At 36.3% G+C, this 24,133-nt stretch overlaps 2 protein-coding genes across 11 annotated transcripts in view; both read right to left on the minus strand.

The window, feature by feature from the left end:
- LOC105201060 (ATP-binding cassette sub-family G member 1) overlaps positions 1-13,783 on the minus strand; it is a 63,228-nt gene extending 49,445 nt beyond the window's left edge. Inside the window, exons 1-2 of one of the 8 annotated variants that reach the window (XM_026130807.2) lie at positions 8,142-8,258; positions 3,859-4,184 (exon numbers count right to left, since the gene is read on the minus strand). In XM_026130807.2, coding sequence (XP_025986592.1) covers positions 3,859-4,036 — 178 coding nt within the window. In that variant the 5' untranslated portion in view covers positions 4,037-4,184; positions 8,142-8,258. Of the gene's footprint in view, positions 1-3,858; positions 4,185-5,035; positions 5,644-6,737; positions 8,039-8,058; positions 8,259-8,280; positions 8,546-13,606 lie in introns of those variants that run through there. The other 7 variants (XM_026130806.2, XM_039449498.1, XM_039449497.1 and 4 more) reach the window with 7 other exon arrangements.
- The window catches only part of LOC105207298, a 232,416-nt gene that overhangs the window by 98,328 nt on the left and 109,955 nt on the right, over positions 1-24,133 (minus strand). The gene's annotated exons all lie outside the window — the stretch shown is intronic.

A 24,133-nucleotide genomic window follows, 5' to 3' on the forward strand; every position in this document is an offset into this window, starting at 1 on the left:
TTAAAAGACACAATATTATGTTTGAACTAAATCAACGAAGAACTTTACCTCAATGTTTAACTCTGCGTAGCGCAGACGTTCGTAACACAGCCGAAGGGTTAGGGTTACCCAACTTAGGTTAGGCGCTGCAACCAGAATTAACGAATCGTTCCGGTGCTTGGTATTACGAATAGCCCCAACATCAACTGTGCGCATTATTGCGTATGATCGACAAAAATAGACATCACACAGCAAAAAGTAAACACGAAATGTTTCAAATACGTTCAACTGGACACGATACATTCAAAGTTTTCTAAAAAACCTTATTATCTTATTTAAATTTTGAAGAAATGCTGACTATCAGAAATTACTTCGACTGTCGCAAAACACATTTTTCACTACTATGACTTCAATATGACGCCGTTATCAACAAATCTTTGTTAGCAACATCGTTACATTAGGACGTGTTTACAGTGTTTAAAGTAAATTTTTAATATGTATCCATAAAAAGATATTTCCAATTATCGAATTACCCCGTCTAGCGATTTGCCCCGGTCTCCCCTATATATATATATATATATAATAACTTTTGTACAAGAAAATATATTTGACGACACCGTGTTATACGGAGGAAGGCCTGATTACTTGTTTTGTTAATTTTCGCTGAGAATGACCTAAACGTAAGGTCGAAACGTTTAAATCATTTTGATGGAAGTTAAGAAATAAATATGTAACTACTGATACGTACCGACAATAGCGGTGTGACTCTCATTAGCTCTCTTTTATAATATTATTAAATCTCGTGAGTACTTTAAATATCTTTAATATATTTTAATATCTTTCTTATAATGTTGCTATTACTCTATTTGTATGGATTAAATTCAATTAAATGTTTTCTTTAAGAGAGATTTATGAATAATATTTGTTGATTCTTAAATTGAACTTATTGTTGACTAAGCAGCTGTGGAAACAGAATGATACAGTCATCAGCAAGAAACGATTTAGTTGCGTAATAATATAATGGAAATATTTCAAGGTTTTCTTTTTTATGCGCAAGTAGAGATCATATGCAATTTAAACAATTTGATACGTTATTTATCAAGATAAATAAATGACTTCTTGGTGTCCGTTTTATATTGATAACATTGTTAAAATAATTCGTAAGTGCGATTTATATAATGCATTAAAAATAACTTTAATGAGTCAAACTTGTCAATGGAAGAAATAAATCTATAATTAAATACTCTCTGTGAATTAATACTAAATTAAGAGATATTTTTTACGCGCGAAAGCAAGACAACTTTTACATTTTTTTGTGTGAAAGTTATGCAATGGATTGATTTCAAATTTTGTTTGTCTGTTCTATGTATCTTCAACAATATGTGAAAAAATAATTATGTATGAATCTGAAACTTTAAATACATTTTTCTCAAAATTGCATTTTCAAAATATGTTTGCACGATATCTTAAACAGTATTGGACTGATTGAATTTTATTCGGCATATATGATTATGTGTTTAAGGTATGAATCTTCCAAATTCCGGAATTTTTAAAACTGAATATTTCTTATATAAATAAAAGTTGATTTTTTACCAAAATACGCAATGCTAGCTTTAAACAGTAATCATTTTGTCAAAAATTTACAATTTTTTTCTTAAATTCAATGATCCATTTTCTACTTATACTTTCAATAAAATTCATAAAAATAAAAATTTGTTTTACATATAAAAAGGAAAAAGGAATTTTAATATTGAATTTCAATAGACCATTACCGAATTAGGTTATCACTTTAAGCGCACACAAACATAATATTTTGTTTATTTTATAATAGACTTTTTATTACGTTATCAGATATTTTTTCGACTTTCCATTATTTTAGTAAATTATATGGTACTTTAACTACAATAAATAATTTAATTAATTGCAATTTAATAATATATATATTCACGACAATGTAATAATGTTTAATCGATAATTAAAATGTTACATATAATGTGATTTTATATCAATGATTTTATAAAAATTGCTAAAATAAAATGTATTTAATATTAAACATAAAAATACTTTTGCATAACAAATTGCTTTGTACTTTGCTTAGACACTTTATCTGTAATTACAGTTTAATACTATGTAACACTTGTTATGTAATATGTGCTATATATTCCAATTACATATTGTTCGCACGTTCCAATCATCGTAAATGTATCGAAAACAAGTAAAAACTTAACAGGAAGTAATTTAAATAATAATGACACTTCATCAATAAGAATTACACAATTGACGCGAAGTATATAAAAAAATAACAAGACTACCCAGACAATAGAGTAACGTTTTAAAAACATATTTAAAATGTACAGTTTGGACGTTTTAAATATATTAAAAACATATAAATTAAATTCATAGATATCTTAAAAATGTTTAAAAAACATCCAGTGTTACCATTTTGGACTTTTTAGAAACGTCCATTTTAAGGAGCATTTTAAGACGCAGTGGACTAAAATTGGATTAAATTAATACATTAAACAAATTCAAGTAGACTAAATAGCTAATCTAGTAGTATTACTGTTTGGCACAAATTTTAGACTACAATTCAGGCGTAACTATTCTTATAAATTTCTTGTCGCTAAAAACGATTTCATAAATAAAATTGCTCTATCACGTCACATTTTTGAACTATGTATTTTAGTTCAAAAGTGTCATGTTTGGCAAGTTTAAGTCCAATTTACTGAAATGTGACATGATACAGAAATTTCGTTTTTGCTGATTTGTTTTCAATAACGAAAAATCTATAAGAATCATTTAGTTTGTAGTCTAAAAGTTTAAGTTATCACATAATGTATAATTGAAAAATAATAATGCAATTGATGTCGATTCGACATTGATTCGACATCAAAATCATCAAACTGACATCGTTTTGACGTCGAATCAATAAGTCATTTCTAACTGAAATATATATATGTAGACCAAATATTCTGTATATGAAGTGAACCTGAAAGTTTGTAGTTTACACAGAGTGAGATAATTATTTTGAAGGGACTGTTTATTTCATTCTCTCAAGTAACAAAAATTTACTAAATTCGTGGTGTGTGCGTGTGTGCGTGTGTGCGTGCGTGCATGCGTGCGTGCGTGCGTACGCGCATGCGCGCGTGCGTACGCGCATGCGCGCGCGCTTTCTACGAGAGAAAAACTTCTCGTACAATCTCAAAAAAATTTTGCTTGTCAAGTTAACTAAAGCAACTTCGTTGCGAGTAGACTTAGAAAATTATTTACATAAGATAAACATTTTTTAAATGTTCAAATATAAATATACTTTGTGCGTTAAATAACGTACGTTTTTAAAACATTCATGTTTAGTCCATGGACGTTTGGATCAGATTAAAATCAAATCTGGATGTCATTAGATATCATATGCTGTCTGGGCATGACGGAAATATTGTTGTAAGCGTACGAATTGTGATTATTTTTTTATTGAAATAAATTGTGTATTCTGGATTGTTTTATGTCTCAGAGAATCCGTATTCAGAACGTGCTTATAAAAAGGTTAGAGCGCTTTTTGTGATTTTATGCTTATTTTGTCATGTCTAATAAATGATAACGATAAAATGATAAAAAATGCAATATCTATAGAGAACTTTGCGACCTTCCTTTTCTGGAGATCCGGTATCTATCAATTATTCTTATAATTATTGAAAAAATTAGCAAAACATTTTTAACTTATAAAATGTATTGCTTATTTTTTCAAGAAAAGAAGGTCGCAAAGTTTTCTGCTCAGCAAATGGAAAAATTATTTTGTCTTAAAATTATTAATAAGACTTTTTGTATCAATCGTATCAATTGTAATTTTGTATATATCTCAATATAAAAAAAATGATTAGTTACCTTTCTGAATACTAGGAGTTGAGTACGTCACATCGTTAAATTCGATGTCTACTGCAGCCAGTTTTGAAAGATACTTCATATAGGTAGTGCCGTTGCTTTTGTTGAATAAGACATTTTTTGCTTTTTCATGGATGCCGTTATTGGTTCCATTTACGTTGTTTTCTGGGGTAAGGTCCATGACGATTTTTTCACACTTAAGAAAGAGAATTCTCGAGAACGGTTTATCTTCAGAAGGCGGCTGCGTTTATGCGATACTTCTTCCGCTGTGTCACAAGTCGTTACGTATCAGCGAGAAAACGAGATGGACAGAAAAAAATTGATTCCAACTAAAACCAAACAGATAGAAGAATTGGTATTAATGCGAATCAACGAAAGGGAGAAAAAGTAGAATGACAAATTTTGCACGCCATGGTCATCAATGTTTTGCAGAAGAAAATAACAATTCTGAATATTTTTTTTCTAACAAATGGCAGGAATTGCTTTTCATGTAGCACATATTGGTGTCAAATACGTTTTTAGAACGTATCCATAGTTTCATAACCGTAAAGAACTTTTGAAAAACGTTCAAACAGAAACATTTTTGAAACCATAGACTCTATCATACGTTTAAGAAACGTATTTTTTTTACGTTTTTTTTTAAATTGTAGAAACGTAACAAGTACGTTTTTTAAACTATGATTTCAAAAACGTTTTTGTTTAAATGTTTTTCAAAAGTTCTTTACGGTTAAGAAACTATGGATACGTTCAAAAAACGTATTTGAAACCAATATAATATTATGTAACAAAATTATATGATTAGTTATAGCTTGTTATAATTATTTAATCTCAAAGCTCGACATATGGATCCTTCATGTGCGGAAAGAAATCTGTGCCGTTGCGTTGACGTCTGTGATTTGCTTCTCAAACGTCAAGAAAATGATCCATTTTTGAAGCGCATCATCATTGAGGACGAGAAATGAGTTGTCTACAACAATGTTTAACCCAAGAGATTATGGAGTAAAAAAGATGAGCCGGCTTAAAGCACTTTGAAAGCCGATATTCATCAAAAAAAGATGATGCTATCTGTTTGGTGGGGTTTCAAAGAAATTGTTTTTTTTTTTTTTTTAGCTTTTGCCGGACAACACAACAATCAATTCTGAAGTGTACTGTTATCAACTGAACAAATTGAATGACTCACTTAAACAGAAAAGGCCAGAATTGATCAATAGAAAAGGTGTAGTGTTCCACTAATATAATGCGAAATCTCAAACATGTTTGGTAACTCGTCAAAAACTTTTACAGCTTGAATGGGATATACTGTCACACCCACTATAGTCTCCAGATCTGGCACCTTCTGATTATTATTTGTTCCGGCCTCTACAAAATTTTTTAGATGGTAAAACTTTTACTTCAAATGAGGAAGTAAAAAATCATCTAAATCAGTTTTTTGCCAACAAAGAATATAAATTTTATAAGCGTGGAATCATGCTACTGCCAGAAAGATGACAAAAGGTATTGGACCAAAATGGACAATATATCATTAAATAAAATATTTATTCACTATAAGAAAATCGTCTTTCATTTTCATAAAAAAAAACGAAATTACTTTTCGAACAACTTAATATAAAATTTAATTATTTTTCGTGTTTTAATTGACGGTAATATAATATTCTGTTGTACTTTCAATTGCAGATATTTTTAATTTCTTTAACATTTTTACAAAAAAATATTTATTTATAAATATTTATTTTAATATTGTAATAAAACCGTTTTCTTAACATTAAATAAAATAAAAATGTTTTTTAAAGTAAAAAAATCGCGAATCTTTCTCAAGAATTTTTTCCGGAAATTTTCAAGCGGTTACCCATTCAAGTCGTAATCGTAAAAAAGTATAATTTTATATAGAATAAAGTCGCCTATTATGGGATAGGTTCCTAATATGAGGTAGTGAGGTTTATGCATTAATAAACGCATATAGTTGATACCATCATAAACTTATTACTCTTGGAGTGAAATCTATTAAGTAAAAAGTTCATTATTAGATCATGCGTGCAGTCGTTGAAAAAAAAATTGAAATTGGATGTTATCAAGTTTTATTGAGATGAGTCTTTAAACCTTGTTTATTATAAAATAAACAAGTATTTGATAATAAATTTTGCATTCAGTAATAGAGTAAATACGTATTAATAGAAAAATGTGGAATGTGATGATTTGCTTAATTATAAATATTAGATTTGGTGATTATGAAACCGCAAAGCGTGGATTTCGTAATATGTGGCACTCAAAAATCTTTATTTATTATTGCATATTCTGACTTCAAAAGCTTTTCAAAATGCTATAACATTTTTTTTATTGAGGACTTTTGAATTATGAGGCTTGAAGGTTATAACTTTCAGCATTAGCACTTGTGAGACTTTAAAATATCTTTAGTAAAATTGATTTTGGAGAAAAATATTACGTACAAAAGTTTTTGAGCATTGAAAGAGCTATTCGATTGGTCAACTAGATTTTGAGTCTAAAGCCTAATTTGAATCTAGTAATATCTAAGTCAATAAGACCAATTTCATATAAAAAAACCTTTGTGTCTCATATTAGAAACCCTTTTTTTAAATTAGCAAAATCAGCAATTTTGACAAAAAATTTCATACAGAACAAAACAAACTATAACTATTATTGATTGCTAACTTTTGGCGATAAAACTTAAGTATATTTACTATAATTTGATTATAAAAACAGAAGTTAATTGTATAAATTAAATAAATTACAAACCTTTAAAAAAAGTATCTCATAATAGGCAACTTTACCCTATGTTTATATAAATAATATGCTTTAATTATATGTTTTAGTTTTTCAATAACATATATTGACTCAATATACATGTATTAACACAAAGTACTCACAGATCATCCTCAGGCAGCAGTCTTACGGATCAAACAACGTTCGGCGAGGTTATGACTTGGATGGCCGGTTGTGAAAATTCAAAAAAAAATTCATAAGAAAGGTTCCCGTTTTTTTTACTTTAAATAACATTTGTATTTTATTTAACATGAAAAAAAACTGTTTTTGACAATTAATTAGAAATTCTAAAAAAAGTAGAAATTTGAAAATTTCTTTATTCGTAAAAAAAAAACGTTTCTATAATGGTTTCTTAAACGTTATTTTATCGGCAAAGAAACGTTTTAGTTAACGTTTTTTTGATGAACAGTTTGCCGCATAAGAAATGTTTCTAAAAATCGGTAATAAAACGTTTCGGAAAAACGTTTATAAAACGTTTTTGAAACGTATGTGTGCTACTTGGGTTGGTTCTGTGTTTTTCGCAAATTATAATAGCGCATTGTAGCATTCAGGATGCTGGAAATTTCTTTCCGAGAAGGTAACAGATTGTTCTTTTTTTCTTTCTTTTTTCTTCTTTTTTAAATTTCTCTTAAAACCTCTCCCGAGATTACGATGATTATGTTGCTCTTATACGCGATACGTGAACTACCAGAGGTAGAATGCGGGGAACGTAATAAACAACCAAGGTAAATGACAGTCATTCTGGAATTTTCAGTTTATGCGTCATTACAAAAATCTTATACAGCGCATTGAATTTCAGCTGTGCGAGTTTTTGATTCTGCATTCATGACATTGGTGAATTACGGCTAATAAAACACATGCGCGCCACGTGCGCGCATCCGCGTCAAACGATGAGAGAATTAATGTAATACTAGATTTAGAAATGGTGGTCAAGGAAGTGTTAAATAATTAGCTCTTAATTGACTGACATCAATTCGGAACGTAATCTTTTTGCGTATGACCTATTACGTGTGACCATCACAACTTACAACATTGTACGCTGATGCTTTTATAAATGTAAGAGAATTGAATCTCACAGCAAAAATATTAATATTAGAGTACACGTTCGCGATTGAAAGTGTCTTTGTCAAGATGTAATGTGGAAGTGATCACTTTCTTGATAATTTGTATAGAATCGAACATTTATTTAAAGCACATAAGAATATTGGTTTACAAAGAATTACTTTAACTTGATATTCAATTGATTTAGCCATTTTATAGAAAATATACTGAGCTGATTACTGAATCGGAGAGAGTAGCAGTGTACGTGAACAATAGGCGTTACACGCGTGATCTTTTTATTACACTTCTACTTGAATTCGAATTTACTTCTAATTAATTAATAAATTTGAATACAAATAATAAGCGTGGGGGACAATTACGCACTCCGGAGTTTTCCTTCACTTCAATTTTAATATTAATTTAACTCTCTTATTTAGTATTAGTTATACTTCTCAAAAAACGTGTACTTGCAATCGTGGCTCGCACTACTCTCCTTGATTCTGAAAATCTTCTAACATTCGTTACGGCACTCTGTACCCTCACCTACTGTATGACCATCTCTGCTACTAATCATTCCTTATTAACTCAATTCTATGATTATCTTACATAAATGTTTCCACCTCTCTTTCTCTTTTTCTCATTTTGTTTTTATTCCTCATTCCGGATGCGAGAATTTGCTCGACGGGAATACAATGCGATCGTGCGGTTTTACGATCCGCGTCGACTCGATTAATTCGCCAACTCAACCTTCTCAACTGTCAGTTTATTCCATTGCCAGTTAGTCATGCACCGCGATCGACGGGTTTCCCCTCCCATGTTAATCCTGCCCGCTTGTTCTCTTCTGGTTATACCGCTACGCAAAGTCTATCTGCATAAGACACAGAACGCAGGTTGCAAGTCGCAATATTTCCGGTCGTAACAGGTTGCAGACTTCAATACGCAGGACGCACAGAAGTTGGTCAAATTTCAACTTTCAACTTCACGTCCTACGTTGAAGCGAATGGCCAATCAGGATATATCTTGTCGTATCACGGCAATTGTCAAAATATTTTCGCAAGATTTGACAGAGCAAAACGTATTTATACAAAAAAAAATACTTATAAAATGGTATATAATTGGGATTCTGCGGCAACGCGCAAATTGATTTATATATAAAATAAAAAACAATTCTAATTTATAATTATGCTATGTCTCCGGATGGATAATGGTAGTAGCGTTCCGCTGCGTTGCTTCCCAGCAGACCCGATAATCTCAGGTGTGTACGATAATGCTGGACCAGTATTTGCATAATACTGGCGGCAGGACGACACAACCTCTTTTTTCTCACCTCTGGTTCTCTCGAGTTCATCGAATTTTTTCTTCTCACAGGGGTAGCGTCGTCAAGGACAATGAGTACAACGCTAAGAATCACGACCAGGTTGGCATAGCCCTGTGCGCCCTCGGGGAAGCCATCTCCGATTTTCTTCGCCCAGGCACAGAAGAATCTCTAAGCCCCGAAGCTTGCCTGGCAGTTTCAAAAGTAAATGAGGGTGCTAAGATCCTAGCGGATCTGTTTTATCGGTTATCATTAACCAGAAGAGCACAGATCATACCAGCTTTAAATCTAAACGCCAAAAATACAGCCGAGGCAATTCCAGTAGATGATCTCTTGTTTGGATCAGACTTTGGAGAACAAATGAAAAAAGTGGCTGCCATGGAAAAATCATCAAAGGAGATCATTAAGACTCCGTTATCTATTTCGAGAAGAATTCAGCAACCAGTTAAACAACCGTTGCAGATGTCAGCATCAAGATCGGGAAACAACCGTGCCTCTGTAAGAAACTCGAGACCGGCGAGAAGGACAGAGGCAACGAACAGCAGTCGCCGGTCAGCACACCGGTCCAGGTCTCACTCAAGAAGACGCTAAAGGAGGTAGAGGTAAATAGAGCCGGCAGACTAGCTTTCTTTCTTCCCCAGTGGAGAAAGATTTCGTCGGACTCAAAAATTTTAAAAGCAGTTGGAGGCTACAGGCTACCTTTTAAACAATATCCGCCTTCTCAGGTTTGCGAACCTCAGTACCGTCTATCAAGAGGGGAGGAGCAGATCTGCTCCCAGGAGATTTCTAATCTCCTTAAGAAGGAAGCGATCGAGAAAGTTTCAGAACATAAAGATCAATTCCTGTCTCCCTTCTTTGTTATCGAAAAATCATTGGGGGGATGGAGATTCATCCTTAACCTCAAAAGCCTTAATGAATTTATCATCGCCCCACACTTTAAGCTTGAAGACTGGAAATCAGTCATACGCTTCATTTTGCCAAACGATTTCCTGGCATCCATTGACTTAGAGGATGCGTACCTTCTTGTACCTATCCATTTGGAGGATAGAAAATTCTTAAGATTCCGTTTCCAAAATCAGCTCTTCCAATTTAGAGTACTACCGTTTGGACTAGCATCGGCTTCTTTTATCTTCACAAAGATATTAAAACCGATCATATCTTCCCTGAGAGAGAGGTTTTTTTTCCATAGTATATTTAAATGACTTTCTTCTCATCGCACCCACATACAGTCAATGTACAGAGAATGTTAGGGTGACAATGGAACTCTTAGTATCCTTAGGTTTCATTATTAATTTTAAAAAGAGCGTGCTCACCCCAGCAAAATCCTGTCGGTTTTTAAGTTTTATTTTTGATACAGGGGACTTTTGAGTTTCAATTCCTCCTGACAGGAGAGATAATCTTCGTCGAAAATCTCAAGACATGCTGAAGAGGACCCACTGCAGGATCCGATTCCTGACGAGTTTTATAGGCTCGCTAGTAGCGGTGTGCCCGGCCGTCCAGTATGGGCTATTACACACCAAACGATTGGAAAGAGAAAAATTATTAGCTAGAAGCCTCCCTAGAAGCCTCAAGCGGCGAGTTTGAAGCAGAAATATCTCTCCCAAATTTTCTGAAGACGGATCTCCTTTGGTGGATCGAGATCTTTACAGATAAGCTCCAAAGAAATTATATCAGGTCAGAACAATTTAGCATAGAAATTTTTACCGATGCCTCTCTAACGGGATGGGGTGCGGTATGTAACGGAACACGAACTCACGGCTTTTGGTCGCCTAGTGAGAAACAATATCACATCAATTACCTTGAACTTCTAGCAGTATTTCATGCATTGAGATGCTTTGCTTCTCATATCGAAGGATCCGAGATCCTTTTGAGAGTGGATAATTCCACCGCTATTTCATATATTAACCGTATGGGATCGGTCAAATTTCCTACCTTGTCTGATCTAGCTCGTGAGATTTGGTGTTGGTGTTCCCAAAGAAATATATTTATTTACGCTTCGTATATTCCTTCTGCTCAAAATTTCGAGGCGGATGCAGAATCACGCATAGTGTCAGAGGAAACTGAGTGGTCCCTCGGAAAGCAATATTTCGACGAGATTGAAGTAGCTCTAGGCCCTTTTGAGATAGATTTGTTCGCTTCATCAATTAACAATAAATGCCGTAATTTTATGTCTTGGCATCCAAATCCATTAGCACAAGCAGTTGACGCATTTTCAATAAGTTCAGGAATCAATTGTATTTTTACGCTTTACCTCCTTTTATCTTAACTCTAAAAGCCTTACGGAAGATTATTACTAATAGGGCGGAAGGCGTGGTTGTGGTACCCTGGTAGCCAGCCCAACCGTGCTTCCCTCTTTTCAATCAATTAGTCGTAGGCCAACCTGTTATCTTTGCACCTAATATGGACATGTTGTCATCCCCTTTCAGGAAGATCTATCCAGCCTGGAGGAAAATTTCCCTGGCGGCCGCAAGATTATCCGGCAAGCTTTCCGGCTCAAAGGAACGCCGCCGGCAGCGTTAGAGACTACTCTCGCATCAATATCCGAGGCCACAGTGGCACAATACACCAAACCAATTAGAGAGTGGTGGCATTTTTGTAGGCAGAAGCAAATCGGCTGTTTCACAACGCCGGTTTCCTTATTTCTGGAATTTTTATCTTCCACCTTATCTGGAATAGGCTCCTATTTCACCCTTAACACATATCGTTCAGCCATATCCCTCATTTCTCTTAATGAGGTGGGTTCGCACCTTCTGGTAAAGAGGTTCTGTAAGGGCGTCGCGGTTCTGAAACCACAACGTCCACGTTACGATTTTGTCTGGGATCCATCTCCAGTGTTAAATCACCTAGCCAGTCTACATCCATATGAGAATCTATCGCTCGAAATATTGCCGAGAAAACTAGCGACATTATTTGCCTTTACAACGGCTCAAAGGATGCAAACCCTCGCGGCCATACAACTTTCAAACATTAGCTTAACGGATTATTCATTAATTATTAAAATTCCGGCTAGACTTAAAACTTCTGGAATCGGAAGGTCTTAGCCAATACTATTTTTTAAACCTTTTCTGGACAAACCAGAACTTTGCATTTTTTCTTTAGTTAAATTTTATTTGAAGGTTACAACCAACCTCCGTCCCCAGAATTGCGACTCTTTATTTCATTTCGAACCCCTTACAACCTAGTTTCTTCCCAGACTTTGGGAAGATGGGTTAAGTCAGAGCTAGACGCGACAGCAGTAGACACAAGCATCTTTTCTGCTCACTCTACTCGCCATGCAGCTACGTCTCTAGCAGCAAGCAAAGGCATTAGCCTAAAAGAAATCCGTCGCACAACCGGTTGGACGAAATCGTCAGAAGTTTTCGCCCGTTTTTACAACCGGACAATAATTAAAGATTCGTCATTCCAGGACGCAATTCTGAATAGATAACAAGGGCATTTTGTTGACCATCTTTTTAACTTGTCAAAAAACATTTTATTTTTTATTGCTAGCAAATTACGTTTCTGTATTACTTTATCTTTGCACACATACATGTATGTTTTATTTTGCTCAGTGATATATGCTGTCACGTATTTCTCTGACGCCGGAAAGCAACGGCGAAATACGCGATCAAACAACGGAATAACTCGCGAAACACGCGCTGGAGCGACGAATGAACCGAGAAATACCAAACGCTCGCACCAAATCGCGAGATTGGGCGCCAGACGCGATGATACCGGTCGCGTCTCCGGGTTCACTTTTCAACTCTAGACACGGATCCACAACACGCGAGAATGCGTCATGCCGAAACGCGAAATCGTCGCTCGCACGCGGCCAGCTAGCTCCTCTAACCGGTGGAGGGGCGGGGTAGCGGAGACAGGGACGGAGCGGCTCTCCTACGGGAGGAGACGGGTAGGCGAGGAATTAAGTAAAATCAGGCCGATATAACAGATAGAGATCACATATATTGCAGGGCATAATAGAGACGGCATACAATAAAATCAGAAAAAAAGCGGTTAACGTAAGAAAGAAAGACAAAGAGATAAGGAGTTGACAAAAAGAAATTAATATGCCGGACGCGGGGATTATTTCAACTCAGACCATAATTACGCTACACGCGCCGATCACGACGACTGGTCCCGCGCAAAGCGCGGCAGCCAATCACGCGTGCTCTGACCGGTGCGGCAAGAACGCGAACGCAAAGCCTCCGCTAAGGCGAGCGTAATTCTGAGACAAAAGTGCGTACAGTAAAAGATTCGCGCCGGCGACAACGCAGCCGCCGGAACCGCACTGCAAAATTAATATAACACGCACGCTGCAACAACGCACCGATAGCCCGGGCGGCCGTGCGATCACGGCCGTAACACGACTCGCGCACGAGGGCTTTGCGGCTTCCCGGGAAGCCGGTCGTCCGCGAACTTCTACGGCGGGACCGCCAAAACACACGCAGCAGCCAACAGCTGGGTGCCTCGACGAGGTCTCGTGCTTGAGGTGGAGAGCCCGCCAAACACCAAGAAACAAGGTGCGTTCAATCGCCACGCGGCGGACGCACTCGCACACTAACCTAAAGGCTCCACCTCAGAATGCGAGCCGGTCGACATCGACAGCTCGTGGCCTCACACAGCGATTAGACGGGTCACCTCGACTCTCGGCATGGTCCTCTTCCTCGTCTGCAGGACCCCGGGCAGAGATCGCCAGGCCGGACACCCGATAGCCGCCTCCCGGTAACTCAGGACGATATCCCACGCTCTCGCTTCCGATAGCACCGTCTACACCGAACGCCGGGTCGCACGCAAAAGCCGAGAGGATCGCGCTCGATGCGCGATCGATGAGCGCTACCCCTCCCACAGGGTGCGCGATATCCTTGCGCCTAGCGGAGCGGCCTATCAGCGGCCGCCCTTATCTAACCGTGACGTCACGGCAGCGCAGTGTCGGGTCTCCGCAGGTGTCGTGCGGTCCCCGTCGGCATCCGACATCCTCGTCGTTCTCGTCGTCCTCGCGGACGACCGCAGCAGAATTTTCCCAGCGACGACTCTTCGCCGCTACCCTCCTCGATGGACAGCCAGCATTCGACGGCCCTAGTCCTGGCCGTTCGTCCGCCCCAGCCTGTCCATCAGCTGTGCCACTCGCGAGCCTCCTTTGCGTGGCGCTTATCTGTCGCCACGTCTTGTCTCGTCCTCCTCTCCGTCGGCGGCTCCCTGTGCGCCGGCCCTGGACGATCGCCCTCTCCTTTTTTTCCTGTCGCGGTCCGTCTCTCCCTCGCCGCTGCTGGTCCTTAGGCGACGTTTATCGAGGTGCCCGCGGTTACATGAAATAAGCCGCGAAAGAGTAAATAAAATAATACGCCCCGCAGTCCCGCCGGAGATTTCGTTCTCTCGCTGAGTGCCCGACCTAAAGTCACTAGATTAATAAAGTACCGCAATTCATAAGACTCAATGTATAAGGATTTGGAGCCAAAATGGCGTCGGAAAGTGTAAAGAGTGCACACTTTCATAATGTATGTATCTACACATTAAGTGCAATTATTTACCGTGAGACACCGTGAGATGCGTTAGATCTGTTGTGTTATTGTTGTACTCTGAGAAATTAAACGTTTAAAAACATGCCTAATTTCGAATAAATTAAAACCTTTAGACTCTATTAAAGTGTTTTTAAATAATTGTCGTACAGATTTTGTGCCATCATGCCACAATATTGTTGTTAAACTTATCAAAACATTTATTATAGGACGCATCCATTTTACCTTCAAAAAAATATATTAATATTAACACATATAGAATACGCATATATAATATTAACGCATATTGAACACATATAGTAGTAAAAGAGTTGCAATAAAGTCATATGTGAATAAGAACCATTGTAAACAAAATTAATTTATATAGTTTATGATTTTCTTTCTTATTTAAATACATTTATACACATATGCACGTTTTAAATGTGCCGCATGTTGGAGCCAAAATGGCGGAATGATTGCGGTACTTTATAAATCTAGTGACTTTAGCCCGACCCGGCCATACGCGCCTCCTTGCGCGACGCTTAGGCGGGAGACGGAGTGGCGAGGCAGCTAAAACCAGGCTTGGGAAAGTTACTTTGTAAAAATAACTAGTTACAGTTACAGTTTCTGTCTTCCAAAAAATAACTAGTTACCGTTATAAGTTACTGACTTTAAAAAATAACTCGTTACAGTTACAGTTATTAAAAAAGTAACTTAAAGTTACTTTTCAGTTACTTTTCTGTTTTTTTTTTTTTAGTAATATTATAAAACATTGATAATTTAAATACGAGACTTTTACTGAAGAGCATCCACATAAAGTCTTTTCTATCTTTAATTGTGTAAAGCGTTGTCTACAATAGAGACTTAAGCCTTTAACATTAAGAAATTGACCAATAATAATTGATTTATAGAAGAATAATCGATTGTGTTTGGCCAATTTTTTAAGGCTAAAAGCTTAAGTCTTTATTGACGACGCATAAGATGCATGTGACATGTTTACATATAATATATTAAATATTAATTACTTATGTACACCCAAGGACTTTGATTCTGTCCATGGGAAAATTTTCCCAACTGAGAAGTCACCACTTTCTACATGCTTGCAGTTCATGATTAATGAAACGACTAGAGCTTATTGGTAGTTACATTAATCATGAACTGTAAGTATATAGAAAGATAGCGACTTCTCAATTTGGAAAATATTCCCATGGACAGAATCAAAGTCCTTGGGTGTACAGATGAAATCTATGTGAATTATGTTCTAAATTTATTGAGGATAAAGGTTGGTTATAATAGCCGTAATCGTAAGAAATTGGTCAATCATTGTTGATTTATAAAAGAATAATTGACTATGATTGGTCAATTTCTTATGGTAACGGCTATTATAAACTAACTTTAAGACTAAGTATAGAATTTAGACTCAAAGACATTCTTAGTAACCAATTCTCTGCTAGCTGATTATCACACATATGTATGTACACGATAGACCAGCCAGACGATCACACAACACGCAGTGATTCTCCGCGAGCATCCCGGAATCTTACTTGAATATCCGGGCCCTACAAGTACAGTCGTGAGCTAAAAGGTTGCAACAAGTTTTCTTGGGCCCGTATTCATAGTCGTAACTTATTTTCAAGATCGTCTTAAGTACGGTCTTAAGTTACCCTCTAGATTCATAGTCATGTATCAAGCAAATGCTTGAGTAAAATCTCAAATCAAGACTTGTCCAAGACGATCTTGTTTGGAAACGTCTTGTTCGGTCTCGACATGATTCATAGACAGATCTTATTCAAAATAAGACCAAGAAGTCGATTCTGGCTGTGTTCCGATATAACTGCCAGTACTGGCAGTGGTGAAAAATCCGTTCCGTTATTGGTACGCAGCGCACTGCGACAGCATCTAGTAACATCAATGACGTCATGAATGGTAGCCATATTGCCACTGTGACTACTGCAGCTTCCAAGGTGAGGTAGCTACAGTGCAATATGGCTACTATGCTGTTCCGAAATACGATGCTATAGCAGTGCTGGCAGTAATGCAGTAATATTGGAACAGTTGTGACAGTGTACTGTCATGACGTCACATTTACTGCACTGCCAGTAAAAATGGAACACAGCCTCTGTATCACATAAGTTGAGTAAAAATTACAAAAGTGAGCAAATTCACTAGCTTTTGACCAATGAAATTACAAATATTTTAGTGAATTACTCACTTTTGTAATTTTCACCAAGGTAAATAATATAGAATTGACCCCCAGACTTAAGACTATCTTATTAGTCATGAATTCATAGTCGTAATAAGACGTCTTGTATGACGTATATATAGCCAAATAAAACAATCTTCGCCAAGTCGTGGTCGAAGTAGACTTAAGCAAAGCTGTAGAGTACTATTCTAACCTCAAATTAATGTTTGCTGGAGTTGAAATACTTAAATTTAAAAAAATGACAGCAAAGACAAGACTAGTTAATCGTAGATTTTTAATTCCTTTATTCTTGTAAAAACATGACTAGTATTAAAAAAATATATATATATACAAAATATTTTTAGTTTTTTTTTAAACTTATATATACATTAACATGCTCTTTATGCAGTTCTTTGATCTGTGAAAAAATTGCATAAAATAATTGTTAAAATTTATAATTATATTTTTACTATGGTATTTAAAATATAAGAATGATTTACAATTATATAAATATAATAATATAATCAATAATGTTTGATAGAAAAAAATATATTAAAAATGTTAAATATATTAAAAATCTCCGCGGAAACGCAATTTTGGCAGCGGATAACCATATGTTATTGATTTACCGAGACGATAAATACTATATCTATCACTATTAAATAATATTTAAATTAAACATTAATGAATATTAAGTAAATATTAATAAATATAAAATAAATATGCAATTAATGTTAAATTAATGTTTATGAAATTATTGTTTCAAATAAAATTTAATGTAAAATAAATATTAAATTAATGTTAAATGAACATTAAATTATTGTTTTTAAAATTATTGGTTTAAATAAAAAATTAATGTAAAGTATAAATTAAATTAAAGTTAAATAAATGTTAAATTAACGTTTTTAAATTTATAGTTTTAAATAAAAAATTAAAGTAAAATAAATATTTAATTAATTTTGAAAAAAATGTTAAGGTAATGTTTTTTTAAATCATTAATGGAAATAAATTATTAATATAATATAAATATTAAATAAATGTTAAATGAACATTAAATAAACATTTTTCCAAATCATTATTTTAAATGAGTAATTAATGAAATGTAAATGTTAAATAAACGTTAAATAAATATTAAGTTAATATTTTTTTAAATCATTATTTTAAATATTTAATTAATGTTAAATAAATATTTATAAAGTTTTTAATAAATATTATTGTTATAATGAATTGTACAATAAATAATTAATAGTAAATAAATATTAAAAAAGCATTTAAAAAATATTGTATACTGATTGGGATATATTATTTGATATAATCACAAAACACAACTTTAATAAATAATCTTATATTTTATAACATTCTCCCTACTTTTAATCATATTTTTTAAAAATTTTATGCTTCATTACTTTTAATTTATATGATCCCGCATTGTAGAATTTTTTGAGATATTTTGCTGTATTTTTTTTCTTCATTAAATAAATAAAATTTTTCGATTATCGATTACTTTAATTGTTTACAATTAAGTAAAGTTTAAATTAATCATATTACACTAATTGACTCGAAATTCTCGAGTCTACTGTTGAGGTTATAAGATTTATATAGGTATAATACTTGAGTTCGCTGATTTTATAGTTTAACAGATTCAATGGAATATTTGGTCTGATCCGTTTAGCTCAATGTATGCAATGTTCTTATTGGAGAATTCATAGGAAATATCACGGAAACAATCGATTCATAAATAAGCGTTAGTTTGAGCATTGCTTCGCGAAGACGATCTTATATCAAATAAGCACAACTTGAGCAAGAACTTCTTCGCCAAGGTCGCTTCAAGTCATGACTATGAAATATACTACTATTGAGACGATCTTATTCGAATAAGACGATCTTCGCCAAGCAATCTTAAGTGCTGACTTGAGACTCGACTATGGCTGTGTTCCGATATTAACTGCCAGTACTGAAAATGTATAGTATATGTGACGTGAACTATAAATTTTCAGTACTGCCAGTAAAAACGGAACACAGCCTATGAATACCGGCCATAGAACGTAGAATTGTCACTGCATCGAGCAACAGTAGCTGCGTTCAGCAAACTCAGTAGTTGAGTGAGCGCTCACTGCTAGAGTCCTATATAAAGAGAGAAGCGACATTGATGTCCGAAGCTCTGATTGGTAATCTGATTGATACTTGATTGGCTAAGCGAGCAGCCATATTGTGACCACAGCTGTTTGTAGAATGATACGAATGGTGTTTGATGACATTAGAGCGGTCCCAAAATGGTGGTGGAGGACTCAATTGGATACTGAAAGTTGTGGTGGGGGGTTCGATGTCGCTTCTCTCTTTATATAGGACTCTACTCACTGCTATTAGTATTCTTTTAGATCTAACTAATTACCAATCACATTAAAGCTGCGTTCAAAAACATCAGTTGAGTACCATCATATATATCATTTTATCCTTGTTGTTTACCGATTGTTAAATAAAGATAAAATGATACACGACGCCATTCGGGTGATGTTTGCAAATGCTATCTAAATTGGCAAATGAGTTTGAAATATATAAAGTAACTATAAAAATAACTTATTAATTTAGTTACTAGTTACACAAATAATGTAACCAAGTTAAGTTTATAGTTACAGTTGAAAAAAAGTAACGAAGTTAAGTTACAGTTACCAAAAAAAGGTAACTCTAACTGTAACTTCGTTACAAATAACGAGTTACTTCCCATCCCTGGCTAAAACTGCCCCGTCACAATGCACATCATATTAAAGAACTTATAAGAGATAAATAAGATCAATCTTATTTAAACTTTTCCGTACAAATCTGTCCTTTAAACATCTACCATTATCCATCCGGACGAGACATAGCATAATTGTACAATTAAACGAACTTACAGTGAAGTTCGATTGTAATTATGCGGTTTCGTCCGGATGAAGACTCCCTCCCTCCCACACTTTTTTTCAGATTTGTCGGCTTTGAACTAATGAGCAGGCGCGCGCGAGCAGCGCAGAGGTGCACTCGGCCGCACGAGAAGTGCGGCGCCAAATTCAATTTTTTAGTGTACTTTAAATTCCTATTGGGAAGCAACGCAGCGGAACGCTACTACCATTATCCATCCGGACGAGACCGCATAATTACAATCGAACTTCACTGTAAATTTGTTTAATTGTACAATTATATGCAAAAAATTTTAAAATGTATAGAAACCAAAATCAAAAAAATTTAGCTTGGGTTGAACTCGGGAAATCTTTTTGTTCTCCTTGTCCTGCTAAAAAAATTTAATTTCCAATAACTATTTATTGTAATAATTTAAATTTGCGTAACATTCTTATGTTACGTCCAGAATTCTCGAAATAAGTCTCTCGGGTCGGTTGGCAGGTAGAGACTTAGAGAAATAATTCGAGCGAGGTAGGAAGGACGGAACAGGCCTAATCTCTCGCACACATGTCTCCGGGCGAGTGCGACGAGTCGAATGCGTCAGGTGAGTCAGAATGTAGGTCAGGTGTCGAGAATGACGACCTATGACTCTCATTCAGACTCTTGCATTCGTGTAGTCCTTATTTTGCGTAAACGAATCGAATCGCTTTTACGCGGGATCGGACTAAGTGCAATTTTATCGGAGCGGGAATTAGAGGTGGTTGAAGTAAAGAAAATGATTGAAATTAAGAATTACAATTTATTTTAACATAATAAAAAAAATAACCAATTACAATGATAGGTGATGACTAAAATAATAATTATTAATTTACAAATAATATTTTTGTTAGTAGAAAACATGTATAATAAAAAGAAGAAAAATCTTATGTTCTTAATAACAAAAAAAATTGTAATTATAACTTAAATTCTAGTTGGTTATAAGTGTGCATGTGTAGGTGTATTTTATGATCAAGGGATTTTTAGTTATCCAGGTAGGTTTTGGAGCGAGTCGAAGATTTCTTCAAATTCATTGAGTACTCTTCGATTCGCTTCGATATTTTCATTTACTATATTCTCTACCTGTTCGGGAGTAAATAATGAATCGGAATGCGGGTTTTCTTGGGGAAACTCTAGCGCGGGGGAATATGGATCTTCCGGAGGTCTTCGAACAGGTGAATCGGAATTACGATAAAAAAAATCGGGGGAAGGTGTAGGAGGAAAATCTGTAGGAGAAAAGGTTGAATCCCGAGGAGAGGCTAAGGGTTCTGCAAAAGGATCGAAGGTAGAAGACGGTGACCCTGGTGGTTGTTTAAAATCTGGTTCTACATGAGATCCAGGAGAGTAAGAGGGGGAAGGATAACGACAGGGGGAAAAAGAGTGTGATTCGGGGGACGGATTTGAGACTGGCGGAGATGAGTCGGTCGGTTCGTCGGAAGTACTCAAATTAATTAGAGCGTTAGGCAAAACAGAAATTTTTGCTCGCTGTTTGCGCAATTTACCGCAGAGCGATAACGATGCGCCAAGCCTCCGGAGCTTCTTATTTCGGCGATTCCGACAGTTCTTAATGGCTCTTCGAGTTTTATGGTCAGGGACTCGCTTACGCACTAAAATGAATTTGAGAATTGAGGCTACGTTCTCTCTTTCTTAAAAAGGGAAATAAAATTTATATTATAACTTCTTGAAAGAAGAAAAAAGAAAAGCAAAAGGAAAAAGTTTGAATTAATAAAAGGAACGGAATTCTTCGTTTCCGCTGGAAGCAAAGAAAACTGCGAATTCAATCTAACGAGAGTTCGATTGTATCCAGCAGGGAATAAGGAGAGTCGCGGACCCAATCGCGAAAGCTCGATTGTATCCTACGGGAAATAAAAGAGTCGCGGACCCAATCGAAAGAGCTCGACTGTATCCTGCGGGAAATAAAGAGAGTCGTGGACCCAATCGAAAGAGCTCGATTGTATCCTACGGGAAATAAAAGAGTCGCGGACCCAATCGAAAGAGCTCGACTGTATCCTGCGGGAAATAAAGAGAGTCGTGGACCCAATCGAAAGAGCTCGATTGTATCCTACGGGAAATAAAAAGAGTCGCGGACCCAATCGAAAGAGCTCGACTGTATCCTGCGGGAAATAAAGAGAGTCGTGGACCCAATCGAAAGAGCTCGATTGTATCCTACGGGAAATAAAAGAGTCGCGGACCCAATCGAAAGAGCTCGACTGTATCCTGCGGGAAATAAAGAGAGTCGTGGACCCAATCGAAAGAGCTCGATTGTATCCTACGGGAAATAAAAGAGTCGCGGACCCAATCGAAAGAGCTCGACTGTATCCTGCGGGAAATAAAGAGAGTCGTGGACCCAATCGAAAGAGCTCGATTGTATCCTACGGGAAATAAAAAGAGTCGCGGACCCAATCGAAAGAGCTCGACTGTATCCTGCGGGAAATAAAGAGAGTCGTGGACCCAATCGAAAGAGCTCGATTGTATCCTACGGGAAATAAAAGAGTCGCGGACCCAATCGAAAGAGCTCGACTGTATCCTGCGGGAAATAAAGAGAGTCGTGGACCCAATCGAAAGAGCTCGATTGTATCCTACGGAAAATAAAGAGTCGCGGACTCAATCGAAAGAGCTCGACTGTATCCTGCGGGAAATAAAGAGAGTCGTGGACCCAATCGAAAGAGCTCGATTGTATCCTACGGGAAATAAAAAGAGTCGTGGACCCAATCGAAAGAGCTCGATTGTATCCTACGGGAAATAAAAAGAGTCGCGGACCCAATCGAAAGAGCTCGACTGTATCCTGCGGGAAATAAAGAGAGTCGTGGACCCAATCGAAAGAGCTCGATTGTATCCTACGGGAAATAAAAAGAGTCGCGGACCCAATCGAAGGAGCTCGACTGTATCCTGCGGGAAATAAAGAGAGTCGTGGACCCAATCGAAAGAGCTCGATTGTATCCTACGGGAAATAAAAAAAAGTCGCGGACCCAATCGAAAGAGCTCGACTGTATCCTGCGGGAAATAAAGAGAGTCGTGGACCCAATCGAAAGAGCTCGATTGTATCCTACGGGAAATAAAGAGAGTCGCGGACCCAATCGAAAGAGCTCGACTGTATCTTGCGGGAAATAAAGAGAGTCGTGGACCCAATCGAAAGAGCTCGATTGTATCCTACGGGAAATAAAAGGAGTCGCGGACCCAATCGAAAGAGCTCGACTGTATCCTGCGGGAAATAAAGAGAGTCGTGGACCCAATCGAAAGAGCTCGATTGTATCCTACGGGAAATAAAAAGAGTCGCGGACCCAATCGAAAGAGCTCGACTGTATCCTGCGGGAAATAAAGAAAGTGAGAGTAATAGAGGGAGAAAAGGAAGGGTAGTGCAATAATACTGAATATATGAGTGTTTTGAAAAATATAACAAATATCTTATGAGAGAGAGAAGGTAGTCTTATGAAGAGTAAAATAAAAAAAATAAAAATAATGGACGGCTGAGACTTACTGTTGGGTGAAGTTTTGAAGGTGCGAACGATTTAGTGGTTGGCAGAGCGGATTCAGCTTACAACGGCGGACGGTTGGTCGACGGTTGGCACTCAGAGTGTTCGGATCTCACAATGCCGCGTCGAATTTAAGTACGATGAATACGAATCCGAACGTCACAAACTCGGACATATAATGTCACGGAATGTGCCCCGGATCGAACTAGAGTGAATCGCGAAGCGAAAAATGAGCGATTGATCAGAATGAAAAAAGGTGCGGTATGTGCCCGTAAGTGACTGTAAATGATTGTAAGAAAGTAAGTAAGTGCTCGCGAGCTCCGAAGCTCCTTCCTTTTATACCTGATTCTGCCTATGGTTCCTATGGGATTTTAATCCGCAGGTGTACCGTCTCTTATTATTGCCCACGCCCTACCTATTAATTGCGCGACAAGTGTTTCGAGTCGATGAGGTCAATCATCCGCGTTTCAACGCTTGCTTCCGCCCAAAATCGGCACGTGTCAAGGGTAGACCAACCGTATTGACTCGACCGGACAATTTTAGCGTATCCGCGCGATTAAGATAGGCCATCTTTTCGCAATTTTTCGGTTGCTTGGCTGCATCGACTTCGAAAGAAAAGAATTGTTACTCCGCAGGACGTAACACTTATATACTCCTGTATACAATAATAACTTAGCACCCGCCGCTACATGGATGGAAATATTTTTAAGCTGCACTCTTTTTATTTAGGAGAAGAAGCAGCAAGAAAATGTAAATTTTTAAGAGATATTTTTTCAAAGCAAAAGAAAAAAATATTAATGCGCAACCAAAATCAAGTGCTGGTGCTACAGATAGTTTTCAATATCAACCGACATGGGATTATTATTTAAATCTGCTCTTCCTAGTAGATCATGTTGAGCAAAGAAGGTAAGTTTGTCTTTTTACGTTTCTTGTCTTCAATATTCTCATTCTTATTCTTCTTGCACTTAAATCTTGCAGAAAAATTGAAACTGTTTTTACTATTAAATTTGTAGTATCAAATTCAACTTAATTCAAGTTATTTTTAATCATTCTTATTTGTCGCAATTCCTCTTACTTACAATTAGTATATTTATCTTAATTTAAT

Source organism: Solenopsis invicta, chromosome 5 (assembly GCF_016802725.1).
Source record: "Solenopsis invicta isolate M01_SB chromosome 5, UNIL_Sinv_3.0, whole genome shotgun sequence".
Taxonomy (NCBI): Eukaryota; Metazoa; Arthropoda; class Insecta; order Hymenoptera; family Formicidae; genus Solenopsis; species Solenopsis invicta.